This window comes from Gobio gobio, assembly GCF_949357685.1.
Source record: "Gobio gobio genome assembly, chromosome: 2".
NCBI classification, from domain to species: domain Eukaryota; kingdom Metazoa; phylum Chordata; class Actinopteri; order Cypriniformes; family Gobionidae; genus Gobio; species Gobio gobio.
In genome coordinates this window covers 13,238,634-13,261,927 of record NC_137098.1, presented here as the reverse complement: position 1 = coordinate 13,261,927, position 23,294 = coordinate 13,238,634, and the positions used below count along the sequence as shown (strand labels likewise).

General features: G+C 37.2%; 2 protein-coding genes across 3 annotated transcripts in view; one reads left to right on the top strand and one right to left on the bottom strand.

Annotated features, from left to right (window-relative positions):
• Window positions 1–1,410: 1,410 nt before the first annotated feature.
• On the bottom strand, window positions 1,411–8,599 carry sod3a (superoxide dismutase 3, extracellular a). 2 transcript variants are annotated; one of them, XM_079843133.1, is made up of 2 exons: window positions 5,037–5,116; window positions 1,411–4,058 (listed from the first exon to the last, which is right to left on the bottom strand). In XM_079843133.1, exon 2 carries the CDS (start codon window positions 4,041–4,043, stop codon window positions 3,375–3,377), a length of 669 nt encoding a protein of 222 aa, XP_079699259.1. In that variant the 5' UTR covers window positions 4,044–4,058; window positions 5,037–5,116; the 3' UTR covers window positions 1,411–3,374. The 2 variants fall into 2 exon arrangements, with proteins under 2 accessions (XP_079699259.1, XP_079699260.1); XM_079843134.1 differs by lacking the exon at window positions 5,037–5,116 and adding an exon at window positions 8,556–8,599 and having other exon boundaries at window positions 3,257–4,058.
• A 1,162-nt stretch (window positions 8,600–9,761) lies between these two features.
• dhx15 (DEAH (Asp-Glu-Ala-His) box helicase 15) overlaps window positions 9,762–23,294 on the top strand; it is a 47,207-nt gene continuing 33,674 nt past the window's right edge. The window contains exons 1-2 of the mRNA XM_079811024.1: window positions 9,762–9,953; window positions 20,267–20,603. Of these exons, the coding sequence (XP_079667150.1) occupies window positions 9,886–9,953; window positions 20,267–20,603 (405 nt within the window). The 5' untranslated portion in view covers window positions 9,762–9,885. The remainder of the gene's footprint in view (window positions 9,954–20,266; window positions 20,604–23,294) is intronic.

The window sequence follows — 23,294 nt, the reverse complement described above, 5'->3', positions numbered from 1 at the left end:
GCCCTAAATAATCTAGGCTGTGTTTCCCAAAAGCATTGTAAGCTTAAATTGATCGTAGAACAATTGCCACCAATGGTCTTTACAATCAATTTAGGCTTATGATGCTTTTGGGAAACACAGCCCTGTTTATTTTAAGCTTCGATATTGCATGTTAACATAAAAGTATAAATGATTTGTCTAGCCTCCTGGTGTGTGTTGAAAAGATTTTTTTTTTGTTTCCACCACATAAAAAATTATATTTTTTCCATTTATAATGGGTACACACTGCATGATTTTAACCCTGATTTTTTACTTCGAGGAAATCACAGGCAAATGCCCGAAATGTGTGAATGCCAAAGAAGCTGATGCGTCACGGAAGCCTGTGAAATATTTAGCATACTAAATATCTCGACCCGTCTGTGACTCAGGCCCTGTCCCAAATGGAACCCTAACGATCTTCCTCGGAGTCTACACTCGCATAAAGGGGAACCCACAAGCACCCTTCTGAAACCTAAAATGACAAATCGGACACTCTACGGTCTTGTGAACTTAACACACATGCACACGGCAGCCGTTGTAAGTCCACAAGACCGCAAGTGCACATGTAGTGTGCCATTTGGGACAGGGACTCAGAGTCATGCAGTGTGAAATGTGTTTTGACTGGAAATGACATCGGCGATGACCTACAGCCAATGTGAGCTCAAGCAAGGGAAAGCTCACTGGGAGGAGTCATAGACCTACAACAGAACATCAGCAAGCATGGCTTCCAGTCTCACATGTGAACTTGCGTTATTTCCTGCATCAATTATTGTGTGTTTGGATGTGAAATGTAGTTTGTAGACCAGAGTTGTCAGGATTCTTTCTATTGAAAATGTATAATGTGTGAGCTCCTGTGTACACACAAAAGCAACATGGTACCCCATACACTCTAAAAATAATTGTGCTATATGGCACTAAAAGTGGTTCTTGGCTCGTAATCATAGGGGAACCACTTTTGGTGCTATATAGCACCATATCTTAACAGGTTGTCTATATGGTAGCGGTGCTAGAACCGGTGAATAACCACTGAAGCACCAAGATTTGGTGCTATACAGCACTTAAAATGGTTCCCCTATGATTACGAGCCAAAGAACGACTTTTAGTGCTATATAGCACCTTTTTAGAGTGTACAGATCTGACGACTTTGAAAATTGTACGGTGTACCCGGCTTTAGCATAATGTTTCCCAACCTTGGTCTACAAGTTCCCCAAACACTGCACATTTTGTATGTCATGCTAATCAAACACACGTGATTCAGTAAAGACTCCATGACCTGAAATGGGTCTGCTATTTAAATGAGGCATCCAAGATGTGCACTGCTGGGGATATTAAAACATTTATTTTTTACCCTATACACGCTTAAAAATAAAGGTCCTTTATTGGCATTGACATCCATGGACACAAATGTTCTTTATTAGTGGAAAAGGTTCTTTAGGTTATTAAAATGTTATTCACACAAAGAAAAAATGGTTCTTTTAACGGTTCACTGAAAGGTGAAAACCAAAATGCTTGACTTTCGTTCATCTTCGGAACACAAATGAAAATCTTTTAGATGAAATCTGATGGCTTTCTGTCCCTTCAGAGACAGCTATGCAACATTTGATGCTTCAACAATGTGAATAAAAGCCTAAAATCAATCTGTTCATCATATAAGGCGATTGAGTCTCTTCAGAAAATTTGGACTAAACTGCTGAATTCATATGGGTCCGTTTTATGATTTCTTTATGTACTTTTTGAAGTGTCAAAGTGTCAGTTGTGTAGCTGTCAAAGGAGGGACAAATCTTCATTTATGTTCCGGAGATGAACGAATGGGTTTGGAACAACATGAGGGTGAGTAATTAATGGCAGAATTTTCATTTTTGGGTGAACTATCCCTTTAAAGCTGCAGTGTGTGAATTTTAGCGGCATCTAGTGGTGAGGTTGTGAATTGCAATAACACCGCTCACCCCTCCTTTTCGAAGCACATAGAGAAGCTACGGTGGGTGACACAGGACACAAATTGTCATCGGAGAGAGCAGAAAGTGACTAGCACTCTGTAGAGAAGTTTTTCCGTTTAGAGCTACAATAGAAACATGGTGGTGCAAAATGGCGATTTCACTTTAAGGGGACCTGCGGTGTATGTAGATAGAAATGGCTCATTCTAAGGTAATAAAACCATAACGGTATATTAAAGGTCCCGTTTTTCCTGTGTTTTTGAAGCTTTGATTGTGTTTACAGTGTGCAATATAACGTGTTCATGCTTCGCATGTAAAAAAAACAAAAAAGTGTTTTTCACACAATTTACTTATCTGTATACCGCTGTTTTCACTGTCCTAAAAACGGCCTGATGATTTCCTTGTTCTATGAAGTCCCTCCTTCAGTAATACGTAACAAGTTCTGATTGTGCCAGCGGTTCCCATGTTGTGATTCGACAGCAGCCTAGCGCACGTTGCCCGGAAAGGTCACGCCTCTTACCATAACGGGGAGATGCATGCGTCAATATGAGATGAATGCGGAAATAACAGCGTCTCGACGACATGGCGACAAACACACCCTACAAACGCAACACTTCCTCTTCTCCACGTGGGAGAGCAACAAGACCACACCCCCTTTTTCGCGTACTCTTGTGGGCGGAGGTTAGTCAACAAACTGTTCTATTGACGTTATTAAAGCAGTAAGTACAGGGATGTAGTCCAAACCGGCCGTTCGCTGTAGGCTTTGAAAGGGAACTTCTGTTAAATAAAATATCTCGCTTGGCATTGAACTTTGAGCTTTATAATTTTACAGGTATTATTTATGCTCTAACAGCAACATTACACACTAACTAAAGTTTGAAAAATGGGATCATGAAGAACAGGACCTTTAAATAAGGTCTTTTTACACCACTGAAAACATAGCTATGTATATTATATTGCATTTACATCAATAGATCTTCATAAATACTGCACCTTTAAGAGTGTATTTTCTATTAGAAGCATGCAGGGCCGTTGCTAGGGGGGCAAAAGGTGGTGAGGATTTTAGGAACACCCTGGAATTTGAACCAAGGGGGACCCATAAACCCCACCCTGGAACGTGACTTCAAGCGGGCCCACAGCAACAACCTGCACTGGGACCCCAGATACCCCAGCTGACATGGCCAGAACAAAAACATGAATTGCTGGATGCCAGGAAATCATTCAAAAGCATTGAAACATACATTTAAATAATATCGTTTGTAATGGCAATGAATCTAGGGAACTTCAGGGTATTTTTAAATATTACTTTATATTATAGGACACAGACAAAGATTATACAAGGTAAACCATTATCAGCCTATTCAATTATAGTTATCTATGATTGTTAGTATAGCATCTGCTCTTCCACCACATCCGACTCTCTCATCTTTGACTCTCGGTTCCTTCCTTCACTTCTTCCCCGGGGAGCAGCTCAGTCTTCTGCCACAGACTTGGATTAGTAATGCCAATCACGCAGCCAGCAATTCTCTTCCCAGCATTCCCACTGCGTTTACTCTCCACATCTGACCCCATTCCCAGATCATCCTCCTTCTCATGAACCACCACCGCACGTCCCAGAATGGATTGAGCCCCAAAGAGCTTGGCCTCTGGGAGCTTCAGGAAACGCCTTATAAGTCCTTGCATGGAGAGATAGTTGCCCAGGTCTCCAGGATGACCAGGGTGGTCAACGCCCTGCGGATTGTAATGAGGACCAACAGTGACGCAGCCTTGACTGAGGTCTCCATACTGATGGATGTGGATGGCACGCTCTTGATGATCAATGGCAGGCAAACCACGGAGGTTGATTTTCACTTCTAAAGTTCCATTGGGGAAGAGTTGCTTGAAAAGGACTTGCCCAGAAATCTCTGGCAGGCCAGGTGGTAAATTGGGGTCATGAGTTACTTCACAAGTGGCATAGATTGTGTTGTTGAACTCCACGACTTCTGGCATTGGAGCCTCGACAATCAAAGGAACTGGATTGTCAGAGAACTCTCCTCCTTGTATATGCAGCGCCAACAATATCAGAGGGAATTTTAGGATGATTTCCTCCATGTTGATCTTTAAAGCCTACAATGAAGAGTGGATTCAGTGCAACCATGCTATTTTGTTAAGTATTTTTGATAGAATAAAGTTCAAAGCTTTGTTCCAGGGAGCTTTGAGAGTGGAAGTTTGCAAAGGAAAACCAAATAAAATACATTTTATTTTTTTTGAATTTCTATGTACCCTTGTGAAAAAGAAGTGTGCATGCTTAATTGTATTGAATGTGCTCTTCTAGTGTACTTCAAATCTTGAAAGTATAAATTTAAAAAGGTCTACTTGCAGATAATATAACATTGATGAAATAAATAGCCACTTATAAGTATATTATGTTTTAATCATTTTTGTGTTGTGCTTTAAAGAAGTACTTATTTTGTTGAGTTGACTAAAATAGTACATCATAATTTGATCTGTCGTATATGTTACTCAATATTAAATATAAAGTTAATACATTTAAAATCTACTAAATAGCAACATCATTACATATATATTTTTAAATACACAACATAAAAGTTTCAATAGAAATTATATTCAAATATATTTTAGCTGACCATAAATGCACAGTACATTCAGCCGTACACTTTAACCATATTTCAGACAATACAATTAATTATGAAATGACATATAAAAGGTGTACATAAAAACTGTTTCAGCCTACTGAATTACATTTAAACTATAATACAATTTTCATTTAGTTGCAATAAACATGCAAGTATATTCCCAAAGTATTATTTCCATATTGTGTACTCTTTTTAAAAACATGCTACAGTGTACTTTTTCACAAGGATAAGTAAAATAAAAAGACAAAATATTTATTTTTTTGATTAAACTGTAACTTTAAATCTTGACAGCAAAATGCTGTTTTTCATACTTATTATTTGCTACTGAAAAACAACAACAAAGGAGAGACCATTTTAAAAAAAAGCCATTGCTGATTAGTCAACATCAAGCACCAATTAAAAATGTTTTTTTTCCCAAAACACGGTAAAAGCAGCAAAGGTACATTACCGTATGACTGAAATGTTGTCCTTAAACTGTGTGCAGACTGAATATTGCAGTCACAAGATTACTGTGTGCAGTCCTGTACTGGGGTTAAGAGAACGTTCCCTTTGCCATCAAACTTTGTATTATTGATTGGCTGCTCTTCTGGGAACTCATGTGGAGCTACAGGTTAACCACATTAACTGTCCTTGTTTAGAGTGTGCCTGTTAGTCACTAATTAAGGTCACCTGCGTTTCATTTAGCTCCCTTTTTTTGCCTGTGTATATAAAAAGCCAATTCACATAGGTTTCTGATGTCATGCATTTCTTTTATGCTTTTTTATGCATTTCTAAGGCCCTGTCCACACGAAGCCAGAGCTTTCCCTATCCAATCTTTTTTTTTCCTTGTTTCAAGAAATATCTGCGTACACACGAGAGCATGAAAACGGCTCAAAACAATGTAGTATACATGCCAGGCCAGTATGTGGCGCTGTAATTCTGCCACAGAAATACACTAAAAACGGAGAAGAAGAGTTGTGGCTAGAAGGGGTACAGCAACAGTCGGAGGTGAGGCAAAATCTCACAATAAAATAACAATAAATAAATGTGATACTTACCAGAAGTGTTTTATTAACGCCTACACCTACCCCAACCCTACCCTTACAATAATGCAAAGACGCAGTATTGATGTGTGCATGCCCAGTGGCCGTAGTTGTATCCCTTATCCCGTCTTTCCCGCGGGGGACGTGGTGTGATGACATCACCGTTTCACAAAATATACGGATTGGCTGTACACACGAAAACAGTGTCGTTTTCAGATTTATGCACTTTGGGACCCAGTTCGCATATTTAGCATATTCAAAAAATATCGGTTTCATGCTCCCAAAACGCCGGATCCGTGTGGACGAAACGCTGATACGGTATAAAATTTTAACGTATACAGCAAAACGCGTCTCCATGTGGACGGGGCCTCAGTGTCATGTTATATCCAGAAAACATTCAAATAAAGTAATCTGTGTCAATGAATATTGAAACAATCGAATAAAGTTATTTACGTGAGAGTGCATTTGGCAGATTATTGCCTTTCATTCACTTACGTTAATGGTGTTTGTGTTTAGTTTCATTCGCGGATCCTTTATGCATAAACGCGTATATATTACATGTCTAAAGTAGCCTATATAGAAAGAATAAACCAGTCTTATAAACTTATAAATGTCGCTTAACAACTTAAAATATATCCTGCGTGTATTTACATCTCTCGACAGAAAGGTTTTTGCAGGTTTTAATAAAATGTTTTTTAATAGCCTAACAGTAGTCATAATAAGCATATTTTCCAGGACATGATCAGACTTGCGTCGCCAACCCAATCATCAGAATCGTCGGAAATCTAATCAGCTGGTTGAACCGGCTCGTTCGGAGTCCTCGGTAATCCTCTGCAAACTTCGACAGATGTTTGAATCGGCCCATTCGGTTATTTTTTAGTCGGACGTGCTACTTCGGCTTTTGCGTCTTGCGTAATCAACCCGGAACTAAAGTTCGATTCAGTTCGATTAATGGACAGGTGTCATGAGAAATCCTGGCTGCGTCCGAAACCTGGAAAATGTTGCCTTTGGAGGACACATTTCAAGGCAGGAAGGCACCAAGGCACGTCCGAATTTAATGTTAGCTTCACTTCCTGTCTCCTGAGAGACCTTCATCTGATCGATTTTTGAAGGCAGCATATTTGTATCCTTCGCTGCCTTTGATATCCCACAATGCTCTCCACTCTGTGGCAGTTGAGCTGGGGAAAAAAGATGGCGTCCGAAAGTTGCGTTTGCTGGTCAGTTTGTGTGTAAACGTAGATTTTTTTTCCAACATTTTCTACTTCTACTTCTGACTACTAATGTAGTAATTAAATATTTTTTAAGTTCTCACCAAAGCTCTCTCTATTTGGCTGTAGATCATTAAACTGTTACACTGCCTTAGAAGTCATGCACAAACGCTACCTTACGAGTCAGCTGCCTAGGTTTTTGGACGCAGCCTCTGTCCCCCTGTGAAATAGTGTCCGCTTAGGACCCAACGTGGTAGCTGTTTTAAATGCCTGATCAAAAGCTGTTATCGCGATGTTTTGTTTAATGGCTAATCGAGCTGCTGTAGCTTATTCAAGCTAAATGCTCTGTTCAAAATAAAAGCATTTAAAAAATGTGTTACAATAACAAAACACATTACATATCAGACACGCTAGTAGTTTTGTGTCATCATCTTGTTTTATTTTTGTAAAAGCATCATATACATCTCTTAGCAAACTGACCATGATTAGACCATGAGGGTTAAAGTGAATGGTAAGAGTATTTTAGCGCATTGACTTGTATCACTTGTATAACCACAGTTACACATATAAAATAAACAGTGTAATTAAATGACCTTTAAATTGTTTTTTTATCAAACATACTTTATCTGTTAAAAACAAAACAATAAACATTATACAAATTGTTGTATTAAGTAATAAGGATAAATAATGCAGAATTAAATTATTTAATTAATCGATTTCACAACTTATAGCTTCGGTTATATACTATGAAACATATGATTTGCAAGACGTTAAAGACTATTTTAACACAATTTAAACGACAAAAATCAAAACGTGATTTTGTAAGAATTGTAATCAGGCTCTGAACAGATTACCCATTAAAAGTTATTTCAGCCAATAGAATCGCTCTGGGGTCCTAAGCGGACACTATATATATATGGGGGACAGGATTTCTCATGACACCGGCTCAACCGGTTACTTGCTGAGAACGATTCGTTCAAGAACCGAACATCACTACTTATAGTGTCCTCTTCATTTGGTGGCTCAACTGTGGCACATTAATTCTTAGTTAGTGTACATGAATCTGATTTTATATGCTCTGTAAATGCAAAAGTTCATGCTTGATGCCACTTACAGCAGATATTCATCTCACATAAGTGAATATCGGACAGTTCTTCTTGTTCAATAAACCACTCTATCCCAAGCCTGACAAGCCTATTTCACATGCAAGCGGACTATTATTTAATTGTCTTTGAAGGCGGAAGTAAAAATGCCCTGTATTTTAGACTTATACAGAGAGCAGTGTAAAGTCTTGTTAACGTTAACTTTGTTTTTCCCATCACCATCAATTCCCAGCCACGACCAATGATCCAGTTGCTATTATGTAGCTTGTTAGCCATGCCTAGGCTGTGTAATTACCTGTGTCGGCGGCAATGATTGTCTTCTGCACTAGCTGATTCATTGCAGTAAATTATCATAGTCTGTAAAGGAGCTGTCTGAGATGTACAAGAGCTCAGTACATTCTGAGACTTGATTTAAGATTGTCTCAAGGGATGCCAAAACAGGTTTTGGGGATTTACGAATCATATATTGGATAGAAAATGAAGTTTTGACTACACATTATATAAATATGCTGTAAATTTAGTAATAAAACTTCACATTTATGTTCCATCATCATTTAATCAGATTATTAAGACATTTTTGTGTCATTCTGAAAGGGATAGTTACACAAAAATGAACATTAAATTATTTACTCACCACATGTAGCTTTCTTCTGCACAAAGGTAAAATTTCACCCAACTTCTTCCTCTGTTGTCCACCGAAACAAACAAACAGGTTTGGGACAACATTAGTTTGTATAAATAATGACAGAATTTTCATTTTTGTTTTAAGAATCCCATCACTTCAAAAAAATCCTTTATGAAAAAGAAGTGCGCTTTTGTATACAAGCGCAAAATAAAAGTATTTTTCTTTAAAAAATAAAAATAAATACATTTAGCATTTTTTGATGTGCTGACTAGCACAAAGTACTTGATTTTAATTGTAACTGTAGTGTTATTCGATATTACATTTAAAGTTAATATATTTTAAATTTATACTACAACTTCATCATAGCCTATTTAAATACATGACATTTAATGTTCAATAGAAATTACGGTAACACTTAGGGTTCGAATCTGGCTATTTTGCTTATTAGCATGCATATTAGCCTACTAGGATATGGGCTGTTTATTAGTACTTATAAAGCACATGTTAATGCCTTATTCTGCATGACCTTATTCTACATCCATTAATTCTACCTAATACCTAAACTTAAACGCTACATAAACTACGGTACCTTACTAACTATTAATAAGCAGTAGATTAGGAGTTTATTGAGTTTTATTTATTGTAGTTAATAGTGAATGTGTTCCCCATACTAATGTGTTACCGAAATTACATTATATTTTATATTAAAGTACATTTTAGTTTCCTAAATAATTGGTTGCCAAATCATATTTCAAAGACAAGTAATTATAAATTAGCCTACATTCATTTCTACAAAGGTTATGCTTTTTTTCACGTTTACTACGAATATTCTATAGAAACTTCTAATAAATAAATAAAAAATACACCGAAATTGTTTCATGTAGGCATATTGTATGAAGAAGAAAAAAAATGGCTGTTGTAATGTATATTTAGCTTTGGTGTGTGAAGAAAATCCAAGGACACAAACTCTGTAGAGCCCCGTGCGGTGAAAGCAGGAACTGCAGCTCTGCGAGGGGGCGGTCGTCTTTATTTGGCGCTAGATATAATATCCTCCGGGTACTTCATATAGATCACCCACAGCGCACATTATTTAGCATATTTCTCTTTTATAATATTTTTCCAAATAACCGCAATTAATAATAGGCATAAACAGAGGCGGATGGTGTGTTTATCCTCAATGTACTTGAAATAATATTGATGAGGTAAGTGCTTCCGGTCGCCATCTTGTCGTTTAGCCGTGTGTGTGTGTGTGTGAATGTGAGAGAGAGAGAGCAGCGGCTGCGCTGGAGTAACCGACAAACTCTTTCTTCTTTTACCTTATTAATCTTTCTATTACGAGATGTCAAAACGGCATCGGTTGGATTTAGGCGATGATTATTCGTCGAACAAGAAGAGATCTTCTGAAGGGTATGTTGAGCTTGAGGAGGGTTTTATCTGTCCGCTGAGGAGGGAAAGAGCGGCTAGGTTGCGGCTAGCATGTTCACACTCTTGTGCTGGTGTGGCTTTATTATTGTATGGACTCTGACATTGTTGCTAATAAATATGTATAAACCGCACAGTCCGATATCCACCGTGGTTATAGTAACGCTCAGCAAAGCGCGTTGTTTGCACAGTAGCACGCGAGTCTTTGTGGCTAGTGCCGCTAGCACGTGCGCTCACTACGCTACATGCATGGGTCTGCTCGCGTGGACAACGGCAGCAGTTTGACGTATAACACAATATTTACGTTGCACCTGCTTTCTTGGTTCGTTACTTTGTAGTTCTGGCTCCCTGTGTGTAAAGAAGCAGACTGGAAACCTACGTGGAGCATAGATGTGTCTTAAAGAAGGCCGCTAAATGAACACTAGTGTAAATATGTTGTGTAATCCTGATTTTGCCGGTGTCGGAATGTGGCTCACTAGGCTCTGAAACTGTCCGCAAAGAAAAAGAAAACTAACTAGTAGCTAACTAGCCAAACTAACTAGGAAATACATATTTGGGATGTGAGTGTACATTCTCAGGTCTCTGTTAATTAGACGGATTTTTGGTTGCACATGGTTAAAAGCGCGGCCTACTGTTTCACTTTGGATCATGTGTAGTTTTATTGGCACTTTTTATTTAATATTTTATTATTAATAAATAATACAATTATTGTCATTAAAAAAAAATGCTCGTAGTTTAAATGTGATTAGCGTTGTCCGAGTCTTAAACGAACCAGTTTGTGTCGGAACCAGAGTAACGTCAACTTGTTGAACCGAGATAATTTTACTGCTGGTTGTGAATAGTTAATTTTACAGCAGAAATAAATGTGATAATGTGAAATGATAAAATAAAAAGTGTAAATGTTATGAATAAAATGCAGTAGAACTGATTACTGTTTTGATTGTGTGATTGTCAAAACGAATGCAAATTTTTTTTTTTTACTTTAAATGAACACACCACTTTTTGTTGTGTGAAAATAAGCTAATTTTGCAACTCCCCTAGAGTAAAACATTTTTATTTTTCTATTTTTTTGTTTTTGAATCCATTCAGCCGGTCTGGCACCGGGAACGGCTGCAAAGTTCCTTGATTATTACACAGGAATGAGAGTATAGTTCCTAGCCATATCGGCCTATAAAATCGCAACTTTTAATTTTCTGTCAGTCTTAATACACAATGTAACTACAGAAGAGTCAAATTGTAAATAGGAAAAATATCAACACTCTGGTCATTTTTTTTAGCAAGATGCTAACGGTCTAATCAGATTCAATGATTTATGCTAAGCTATGCTAAAAGTGCTACAGCCAGACCCAGAGATCGGCTGAATGGATTCGAAAACAGTAAATCTCTGTTACGAAAATGGTAAAATGGTAAAAAACTAAAAAAAAACTGTTCAACTCTAGGGGAGTTGGAAATTTAGCCTATTTTCAAAAATAGTGGCGTGTTCCTTTAAGCCATTTTATGACTGCTTACTGCAGATGCATCCCAATCCCAACCCATCCTTGAAGGGATGGTTCACCCAAAAATGCAAATTCTGTCATTAACTCACCATCAAGTTTGTTACAAACCTTTACGAATTTATTTCTTCCGACACAAAAGAAAAAAGTTTGAATTGGGATGTACACAAATAGTGAAATATTCGACCTGTAATTATTGTTAGTAAAATTCGAAGAGTATTTTTCTATGTTGCTTTGCTGGCCGTAAATGCTGTAAATCCATGATAAATATCAAGCACTAGGGCTGCACGATTTGGGGAAAATATCTAATTGCGATTATTCTGGTTAAGATTGCGATTTTAAAATGTGATTATTATTATTTATGCATTTTTACAAGTGAAAAGTGTGTTTATATATTAATGTGACTAATAATAATAATTATGATTATCATTATTGCTAAATAAAAATAAGAAATGTTACTATTACAATAACATTCATTTTTAAAAATTAAAATGGAGCATTTAAGAATAAATATAACAGTATAATATTTATATTTGACAGAAAACAAAAAATTATGGGTTACCTGTTGACTAAAAAATCATTAGAAAGGTCTAAGGATTGATTGTAAAAAAAAACCAATTATACAAATCTGTGCTTTTTATCTGTGATATCAATTTCTTAAAGTCTATGTCTTTAATATGAAATATGAGCCTCTTATGCATCCACTGTGGGGATTAAAACTCCTGTACATTGAAGAAAAACATATGGATTGTCATATACATTTATTTAGAGCGAAGTTTTATTTTTCTTATTTTCTACCCAAAAGTGTCATTCATACTGGAGGCCAGAGGGCGCCCTCGAGCAGAAACGGCACATTTGCGCCAGAGAAATAATCGTTTGTTTTCAGGAAATCCCTAATGTGAAGCTTGCGCTGTATGCTGAATAAAACAAAGATAAAAAACACTTTGACTGATTAAACATGAAGATAATACTTCTGTGACAAGATATGGTGTATTTGAGTTCTTCAAGCCTTCTCGGGTATTTTCATAATAATAAAAGTATGCAGTGCTGATTGACATTCTGTGATAAGCCACATCAGCTCGACTGACTAAATGAAGTGAGTTAAAACATGTTATTAAACGTTGTATCTCAGGGTGTCCGCGGGGTTGTAAAAAGTTGGTAAATGAAATTAGCCAAAATTAAGGACATTAAAAAGTAGTAAAAAGTAGTAAACGTCATCTGACGAGGTATTAAATTTTCGAGCCCAATTATTTTTAGATACATTTTCAATTAGTGTTAAGTACAGGCCTTTTTTTTCTAAAATTTGCGTGGATTTATTTATATGTTTAGAGTAGGACCTGCGCGATATCATGTGAGTTGGTGTTCATTCGCGCGCGCGCTGAAACAAACTGGGTACCCGGCTGGCTTGCTGCCAAGCATGTGCGCGAGCTCGCTTCCATTCAGTAATTAAAGCATGGGGAAATGCAAGTTCTCGGACCTCTGGCTGGAGGACTCACGATTTAAAGACTGGCTTAGGCCAGTAGTTTGCAACAGCCGCGAGGCTTATTGCCACGTTTGCAAGAAGACAATTAATATAACCTGGGTGGGGGTGAATGGCGTCAAAAATTGTATATGTAATCTAGGGATGGGCGATATGGACTTAAAAATTTATCCCGATATTTTCTAGTATTTATTGCGATAACGATATCAATGACGATAAATGTAGTAGTATTCCCCATGTTTTTGGATACAAGTGAAAGCTGCATGCATTCTTGCGAGTTTCAGTGATTAAAACAAACAATGATCTAAAGTAAAACGTACATGTCATCAAATAGGCTCCTATAATACATAAAAAAAAATATATATTATTATATATTATATATATATATTTAATTAATTATTTTTTTTAATGTAAAATTCCACACCAGCCTTTTCAGAAATGGAAAAGTTGCAGATATAATTGTCTTCTGTAAAAGTGCAGGTAATGTTTAAATAGTCCAACTGTGCTAAAAAACATCACACAATACAAACAATAATAATTCAAATCAATGACAAGTTTTACATGTAAACTGATTCTGTATTTATTCATACACTCATGGTGCAAACAGTGGTAAAAATAGCAGAAACAGCAAAAGTAATTATCCCAAAAATGTCTTCAGATTACAAAAAAGTTGAAAATAATGATGGAACTTCAGTAATTTGAGTTGATAAGATAATACCACGAATTCTTCTACTAATAAAAATAAACTGCACTAAGGATTAATGAGCTTCTGGGTTCATGAATATTAATCACGTTGTCAGCGCTCATTCTTACTGATTTGCTGAAATCAAAACAGGCACCGTAATAGGTGCACGCCAGCCAATGAGATTCCCGTCGGTGCATTCGTTTCTTCCTGTTCATGAAAGGCTGAACAATTCCAAATAAACGCCATTATTTTACAGGAAAATACAAAAAAGGATATTGTTTACATGTAGCACGTCAATTCTGTGTGGTATAAGACTCTCGCTCTCTCTTTGAGTGTGTGTGAAACACTGAGCGCTCTGTCACGCGCCTCACACTAGTGTTTAATGTGCGTCAAATACACTGAGTTGAACTGAAATAGTGTGCTTTGCCGATCGATTGAGACAGAGCGAATCTCTTAAGCGCTCAGTCCAAGTGCTCAGCGAGTGAAAATACATCTGTATGTACAGGTTCAGATTATTACCCTCAGGTGCCCCTCGTTTAGCTATGAACTCTTCCGCAGCTTCTAGTTGTTTTCGCTCTGCACGTGAGATGCGGATTCAGTGCCGCCGCTCCCATTGCGCGGCGCTTAGGGCACCGAGTGCTGCGGGGGCACCACAAGACAATTCTCTCTCCAACCCCCGTTCAGCTATACAAATTGACGAACGCAGCCACCGCGGCCATCATAAAGTAATAACGCTTAGGGCATCAAGAGACGGCCAGCGGTGGCACGGTGCGGATGGGTCGCGATATCAACTAGGCTTTATCGTTATTATCGCGGGAAGACAAATTCTTATCGTGGGGAGAATTTTTACCGGTATATCGCAAACGATAAGATATCGCCCATCCCTAATGTAATCATATAGCAGCCACCAAGCTAGGATGCGCGGACGTAGCAAGCAGCTTCCCATATCAATGTTCTGCGCTACGGATGCATCAACGACCTCAACCTCCACTGCTTTGCCCTCAACCCCGACTGCTCTCCCGATTCAAACCACTGCAGTCAGCAGTAGCCTAACGTAAGTCCTAGCAGCTTCATCAACAGGTGCGTGACAGACGTCAGACAGCAGACGCTATGCCCTATCACCACCGCTACATTGCGAGCTGAGGTGTTTAGACCTTGCAACTTAACACCACTCTTTATATTAGAGCGATGGCATTGAAGAGCTGTTTCGATATATGCAAGTTGCTTAAAGCTGGGCATACACGGTGCGATTTCAGCAAGGTTATCTACTCACACTGTACGAGTAGATCGCATGCGATGTAAAGCCAAAGCTCACGGTTTATGTGCTCACACCATGGCTCACACTGTGCGGATCGTCGAGCGCTCACTATACGAGTGAAATATGCGCGAAAATCTATAACAGATTATCATGGACGTATCGCCTGTGATAATTAATGCGATATGGCTCAGCTTGTCAGTGAACTACGGCTCTGTGTAGTAAATGCCGCTCTATCTGAAAGCAGGTGATGGCGATTTACTACTAATCAAGGAACCCGCTTTACTGACGAGATGCGCCTAACAATGTCATGCGATATATATCGCCCAGCCCTAACCCATTCACAACAATATAAAATTTTATATTATTTTACATTTGATTATTTAATTTATTTCTAAAGAACTCTTTAGTAGCCTATTTGGTGCACTTTAAAGGGATCGTTCACCCAAAACTAAAACATTCTGTCATCATTTACTCTCCATCATGATGTTTCAAACCTGTATGAGTTTCTATGTTCTGCTGAACACAAAAGAAGATATTTTGCAGAAAGTTTGTACCCAGGCTGCTTTGGGGGCACCATTGACTTCCATAGTAATCTTCCTGTGTGTTCAACATAACAAAGAAATGTATACATGTTTGGAACAACTTGAGGGTGAGTAAATAATGACAGAATTTTCATTTTTGGGTGAACTGTCCCTTTAAGCAGTCACTCTGAACCAGTAATCACTTTTTTGACAATTCTGAAATTCAAAAATGTATTTTTTGTTTATTAATTTACTTAAATTATGACTATATTATTATGCAATTATTTGTCCCATTTTTATCTAAATATTCTTTTAATAAATGTCAAACTTTATATGGCAGGATTATTTATTATGTATGATTAAAATGATACATTAATAATAACATTAATTAGGCTATAATCTATTAATTAACCTGTCTAAAATATATATAATTCTATCTGCCAAGCTCTGATAATGTATGGAATATTATATAAATATATTATCCATTAAAAAAAACATTAGGCCTATACCTTTAGAAGCACAGATGTGTCTGTCACATAGACCGGTCTGTCACCGCTGCTGCTTTAAGTAAGACAGTCTGAGCTACTGAAATGCTTCTCATAAAGTGTGCAGTTCGCCTGAGGTTCATCACGAGTTACTGGACAGACCCATTGATACCTTTTTTTCTATTCAGCTCTATATCTGGAGATCTTCTTGCATTCAAACGGTGGATGCGACGCGAGCTCGATATGTTTTATAAAAAACCGCGCAAGTTTACAGCTCATGTTCTCGAGACTCCGCCGCTATGGCAACAAAGCCGCTAAAACGCAAACACGCGCAAATTAACTTCTCTACTACTTATTGGGAATTTGATTTGTAACTCCACATTTTTTTTTAAGGTGTGCCTCCTCTAAAAGTGTCCGCCGTCCAGGTGAAACAGTAGGCTATGCTATTTTTATTTACCCGCCACGGTGGCCGGTAGGTGAAGCGAGTTTACCCGCTACAACACAAAATCACCCGCATTTTGCTGGTGGCAGGTGCTAATTTCCGTCCCTGATGAGAAGCATTTAGTCATGTTTAATCATTCAAAGCGTTTTAATCTTCAGTTTACTCAGCTCACCAATAGTAAGATGTTCATGGGGATTTCCTGTAATCAAAATTAAAATAACATTGGATAATCTTCATTGTAATAAATTAATAAGTTAATCAGTCAAGAGCAGTAAGTGCTCGTTTGTCTTTTTGTATTTTGAATAACATTAACAAAGAGAGTGGCACATTTATTCGGCTGCTGTCTCTTTAAGACCTGGCGCACGCATGGATCCAAAATACTGTTCCTGTTACACATTCTTCCTGAACTGTTTATGACTGTTTACGTTAATACTCACCAAGATGGGCATTATTTTTGAGTTTATTTGACCATTAATAAGCTGGGAAAAGGAGCTCATTTTTGCACTTGTATGTCAGAGGCGGCTTTATTACTGTATGTGTGTGTGCTTCAGATGTGGGAGGGAAATCTACGGGAATGAGTAAAAATATGTGCAATCCTGCGCGAAGGTCAGACCTGTCACACCAACACTATTTAACCGGAGTGAATGAGAGGAGGCAGGTGCATGTCAACTCACTGTCGGTCCGAGATGAGAGCAAGAAAGCGCAGCTGGTATCAGTGTTGTGTACATTCTATACAATAATTGCCGCAGTCTGCTTTATTAACATTATTTAATGATGTTTTTGACTAAAAAAGAAAACCTTAAGAAATAACGTAAGCTTGTTGTGTACATTGCCTAATCGTAAACTTGTTCAGAAATGGTGACGATAAACTTGATGAATAAAAAAATAGGGATGCGCCGAAATGAAAATTCTTGGCAGAAGCCGAATAATAATAAAACACTTGGCCGAAGCCGAATACCTAACATGGTTTTTAGATTATTTTTTTTTTCATTTATTTTGCTAATTTATTTACCATTGTATAAATTAAATAGTAAAAATGTGCTTTACTATTTAGTCTTGCTTTTTTTTTAAAGAAAAATAAATGACAAATCTACAATTTTAAAATTAACATTGAACATTTTTTAGCATTCTAGCAGACATACAAACAAAGCACAATATAACTTAAAATAAAAAAGTAAAATAAAAATCCATCTTATCTTTGGCCTATTATCCCTACAGGTCTCATAAACAAATCACTGAGGGTGCTTCTGAAATCACTGTGGGTGCTCTATTAAAATGCAGATGTAGGCTAAGCAACGGCTCCACCACAGCTTTGCAGCATGCAATTAGCCATTATTCCTTTTTGCAACATGAAAAACAATAGTTGTTAGGGGTGCTCCGATTGATCAGCAACCGATCTCGATCGGTCGATAATCGCTTTGGGATGATTGATCGGCGGTCTCTAAAAAGGCCGATCTCATGAACCGATCGCATGCTGACGACACATAAACCCGCACCTGCCGTGAGAGCTAGGGCATGATATGCAGCGACACCATCTCATTCTCTTTCCAGCGCGGGTAAAATAATTATAATGCTGAAGTGAGGTACAATTCATATTTCTATATTAAATAACTTGCGTCTCACAGAAAGTTTTCAAATGACTGTATAAGTTCACAAACAGCGCGAGTGAATCACCGCGTGCGCGCGCTCTCTCCCTTTCAAAATGCTCAAATGGCTTCATATCATCGCATCTGCACTAAAATCAAGCTGCACAGTTGACAGGATTTGCCACTGTTGACAGGATTTGCCACTTGCACAATCGAGGCAGTGTCTCATCGTCACTAAAGTTTATCATTTGCATTTATTTTTAAGTCTTGCCAGTGTTCAAACTGCTCAGCACTCGCGCTCTCCAGACCGCGAGCGCGCGCCCACACACACACACACACACACACACACAAAAGCTTGCGAGAACAAATTGCGGTGAAATGGTCAGATACACACAAATGTATGTACTAAATTACCGTCTTGACGAGTATGCACGTAAACCCCGTTGTGACTCGCGAGTGAAAGTTTGTGCAGCTGTAACCGTCTCCGTGTTCGCTCTTAAAGTGACAGCTGTCGAATAAACTGCTGCTGTCTCTGAGTTTCTCTTTGTCTTGTGTTGTTTGATGAACCTTTATGACACTCACTGCTCTTGAATGACTAACTTTTGCAACCTTAAGTGTAAGGATTAATCTAATTTAATTTATTCAGGGAAGACCAATATAAATTTACATTTGATTTCTTATTAAATGTCTTTAGTATTTCTTACCTCAATACTAATGTTAGACCTACCTGAAAATTTGTCTTTAAAAACAAAAATGCACTGCATGATCAAATATTTAGGTGAGATAATTATATACATTTATTATATACATTTATTTGGGAAAGATGGCCTACAGTAGCCTTAAGTTATCTCATTTTCTAAAATAAACACTTGGTGGTTCTTCAAGATCTTGACTCTAGCCTATTTCTTCAGTTTTTTTCTCTCAATACAGTTAATTTAGAGTTAGTTTCATTTCTACAAATGGTGCAAACTCTGCAAGATTATAGATAAAAGATTCCCATTCCCCTGCCATTCTGTGATCGGCAGTGATCGGCAATCGGCAGATCATGATCTTGGTGATCGGTAATCAGTGATCGGCCCCAAAAATGCTGATCGGAGCATCTCTAATAGTTGTATTCAATGGATTATATTGACTGACTCGAAAGCGAGCCAAGACCACTCCATTTACGATCACTAAACGCTGTCGCTATGTCAGTTCATCACGATCTCACAAAGTTCAATGAAGCCGCTATAACATAACATAACATAACATAACATATAACATAACATAACAACATAACATAACATAACATAACATAACATAACATAACAACATAACAATGCACAATAAATATCTTCCTTGCATCGATTCATGTCTACACTTTGTTTGTTTATTCATGAGAGGTTTTGCGAGCCTGTCACCACTGCAGAAACACGTTGTAAATGGATACATTTGACGTTCTACAGACACAAATATGCACAGGAGCATTTGCCAATATATTACAGTATCAACTGAGGGTGCTTGGACAGTGTCTGCAAACGGCCATTTTTTAATCTCGGACACTTTAATGCTTCCACACTTTCGACATGTTTGCTGCATTTTGAAGCGTGCGTGCCTCTCTTTCAGACGCGCATCAAAAACGTCATTGTTCGGTTACATTTATTCTGTCTTCACTAATTCGACCTAATAAGTCACTTATTGCTATTTTCGGCCAAATAATTTCGGTTGCCGACCATTTAAATGTCATTTAAATAAATATTCAAATATAAATTTTTTAAATCTCTCTTTTCTAATATTCGAGTACAATATATTTTGGAAAACGCCCATCTCTAATTTTGAAGAATGTCGGTAAACAAAAAGTTTTTACTTCCTCCCTCCCGCTTGTAAATATCTGAAATCTAGAAGTTTTGAAATTGAAGTTTTTCCTGGCCTCTAAGAGACTATTCCATAATTTATGTGCTGAACAACCACTGACAGACAAGACGCCTCAATTCCCTAAACAAATCCAACAGCATATAAATAAGCCAGAAAAACACAATATACCTTTAGAAAGACCAGTTTCGCTGACACTAGTTCCCTGTCTTGAAGTTGCTATTAAATGAGTTAAATAGTACAGATTTAATAGCACAGATTCACAGGAGACAGTAAGTTGGGTTTTCTAAAAAAAGTACAACTGAAACCCAACATCTCTAAAACACTTTTTTATAAGATATTATGTAAGAGTTGGTTAACAGAGTCAATAAAGTGCATGCTTAAATGCATAGTTTGAAGATCACATTCTCATGAATGTCTTGTGAGTTTGAGCATTAACTTTTGGTTTGCCAGAGAACTAAAACCTTGTGTTGCTATTACTTTTGTCTTCCCATCAGTAAGGACCGGGACAGAGATCGGGATGACCGGTCGAAGGATCGCGATCGTGACCGCGACAGAGACCGAGACCGTGATCGGGACCGAGAAAGAGACAGCAAGGGATCTAGTGTGCCCCTCAGCGTCCCTGTCGGTGGGATGCTTCCTCTGAAGCAGACAGCCATGAATCAGCAGATCAACCCCTTCACCAACCTGCCTCACACACCGCGTTACTACGAGATCCTCAAGAAGAGGCTGCAGTTGCCCGTCTGGGAGTACAAAGAACGTTTTAATGACATCCTCAACCGTCATCAGAGCTTTGTGCTCGTTGGAGAGACAGGCTCTGGAAAGACCACACAGGTCAGAGACCGCCAAATTTTTTTTATTTTTTACAAGCTAGTCAAATTTCTAAGTATGATCCATGTGAATCGTGTAAATCTGGAGAAAAAAAAAAATGCTGCGTATTCAAATATCTCACCCAGGGTTGCACTTGCCAAGCGCCACATATGAGTAAAAGTCTGTTTATTTTTACACCGAGTTAACTGTATAAAGCAGTGTTACTCACCAATTGTTCTGCAATTTAATGTTTTTTTTTTAACAATGCAAGGTCACGAGAATGCTATATGGCTTAGTGCAACTATCAAAACACAAATTCTCTGATTTAATTATATTGCTCCACTGCAAGCGCTCTGTGTTTGGGTCAGTTATAACTTTCATTTGAAAACTCAACGTGCACCGATCATCTCAGAGCTTGACACTAGGGATGTAACGATTCACTCAACTCATGATGCGATATGATTCACAATACTAATTTCACGATTAGATTTTCTCACGATTAGATTTAAGACAAATTATAAAGTAAGTATCCTTTTATTTCTCAGACAAAATTCTGCATATATCTTTGTAAAATTTAAATCAAATAATAACTAATCATTTTAAAACAAATCCTCAAGAAGTCCCTTGAAGGAGATCTTCCAATAGTGTTTTCTTGGGAGGAGGTTGTTTCCGCTTCTTCACCCTCATCCTGCATTGAGGAATAGCAGAAATAAAAAGACTAGGTCAAATTTAATACAACAGTGACGGGTTTCTCATTGTTATAAAGGCAAGATTTGAATTATAATTTAAATCATTACTAGGGCTGGGTATTGACACAAATTTCACAATTCGATTTCGATTCACAAGCTTTCAATTCAATATCGATTATTTTGGATATATCAGGTACAATACATGGCAAATTTTCTCAAGGAAAACAAATCTCTGAACTAATGTTGTAAACTATGTGAGTCAGTTGATACTACATTAGCCTACTAATATTGAAGGTAAAAATGTACAAATTTTTATACAAACACAATAAAATTACACTAAATGATGTTTAAACAAAGTTATAATATTAACTTTACAATTACATAATCATATTTCTACTCCAATTCGTTTTTTGAAATATAAACATTTAAATGGTGGCTGTCATAAAAACTTGCCAGATTTATTCATACATGCCTGCATTAAATTTTGAAGAACATTAAAACATTAAATATTGAAGAACATTAAAAAAGAGGTAAATGTGTCGTTACATGACATTGTTTACAAGCCGTTTTAGTCTTTCTGCGGTTGAAACACTGATTGAGCTATTCCATGTGACATGATACAGATTTCGGTAAGTTGTCCTGTATTTTTTAACACGCGTTCAGATGCTCATTCATGTTCATCTCGCGCTGTAACTGGTTTTAAAGCAGAGATGATCCGTTCATGTGCGCTCTGGGCTGCCGGTTCTCTTGAGCTGAGCTGCGCAGAGCGATCTCGCGTCACGTGCCAAAACAGTATTTATGTTTTTGAATTTCGTAAAAAAAATAGGTGTAATTTGAAATCTGAGACTTTGTTTCATATTAATATCAGGGTTTTTCCTACATTGATTTTTTTTTGTGGCAGATTTATGATTGATGTAGTAGATGACTGCTGCGCTTGCGTTAACCGAGAGAACGATCAGAGAGCTCCTCCCCCGCTCGCACTCTCTCTGTCTTCAAAATACGCATTCTTAGCTTTCTAATATTTCACAAATTACGTTAATCAAAATCAAAAGGTCGGAAAAACCGAATCCATGTTGCACGTGGCGCTATCAGACGATGTTTTCCTTTAATTACCACTGGGTGTGAATTGCGCTCAAAAAACGTTAACTCTTCTCTGACCAGCTGACATAAACCATACTTTCAATAAACGGGAAACAAATCCTATCCAGTTATGAAGTGTTTTCTGTGTGTTGACAAATCTTTCGCAATGTTCTAACAGACGGGATTCGCACACAACGCGTCTGCTAATGTACGATTCGCGACCTAATGACTCCTTTGAACCAAATAATTTTAACGACTGGTTAGAACAACTGTCCAACACTGAACTCACGAATCAGTTTAATAATTTACTCTGAACACGTCTGAAATGAGAACACAAGTGTGCTTACCCAGTTTGGCAAGAGTGGGTGTAAGAGTTAGTTTTAATTATCCACAGTCTTTCAGCTTATTTATGTTCACAATGTGTAGTAAAATAAATAGCCTATAAATCATTTAGTTTAGACTGTTCTGGGTTCACCTCACTCCAAAGTTATTTGCTAGCTGATAATTTTATGAAATTGTATATGGCAGAAAATTAGGCTATTTGTTCATTTTTTTTTAATACTACTTTTTAACATTGATATGATTATATACCAAAACAATTATCTGTAAATAGTGTAAAAATGAGGAACAAAAACAAACATCAAGGTTTGCAAAGATAAGCAAAAATAAAAATAAAATAAAATAATTTCTTTCTTGGTTTGTTTAATTTGAATAATTTTAATGATTTTGAATGGTAATTATTTTATGAAATATTATGTTTTACATCACTATTTCTTTATTGATTTGTTTAGTTTCTGCAATTTAAATAAAATATTTTAAATAATAATTATATTAGTAATTATATATTTCTATTTTTTTTATTGTTTAACAGATTTTATTTTACAGTGTAATTGTAATATTTCTTTAAATATTTAATTGAACACAATACAATATTTTAGATAATAGT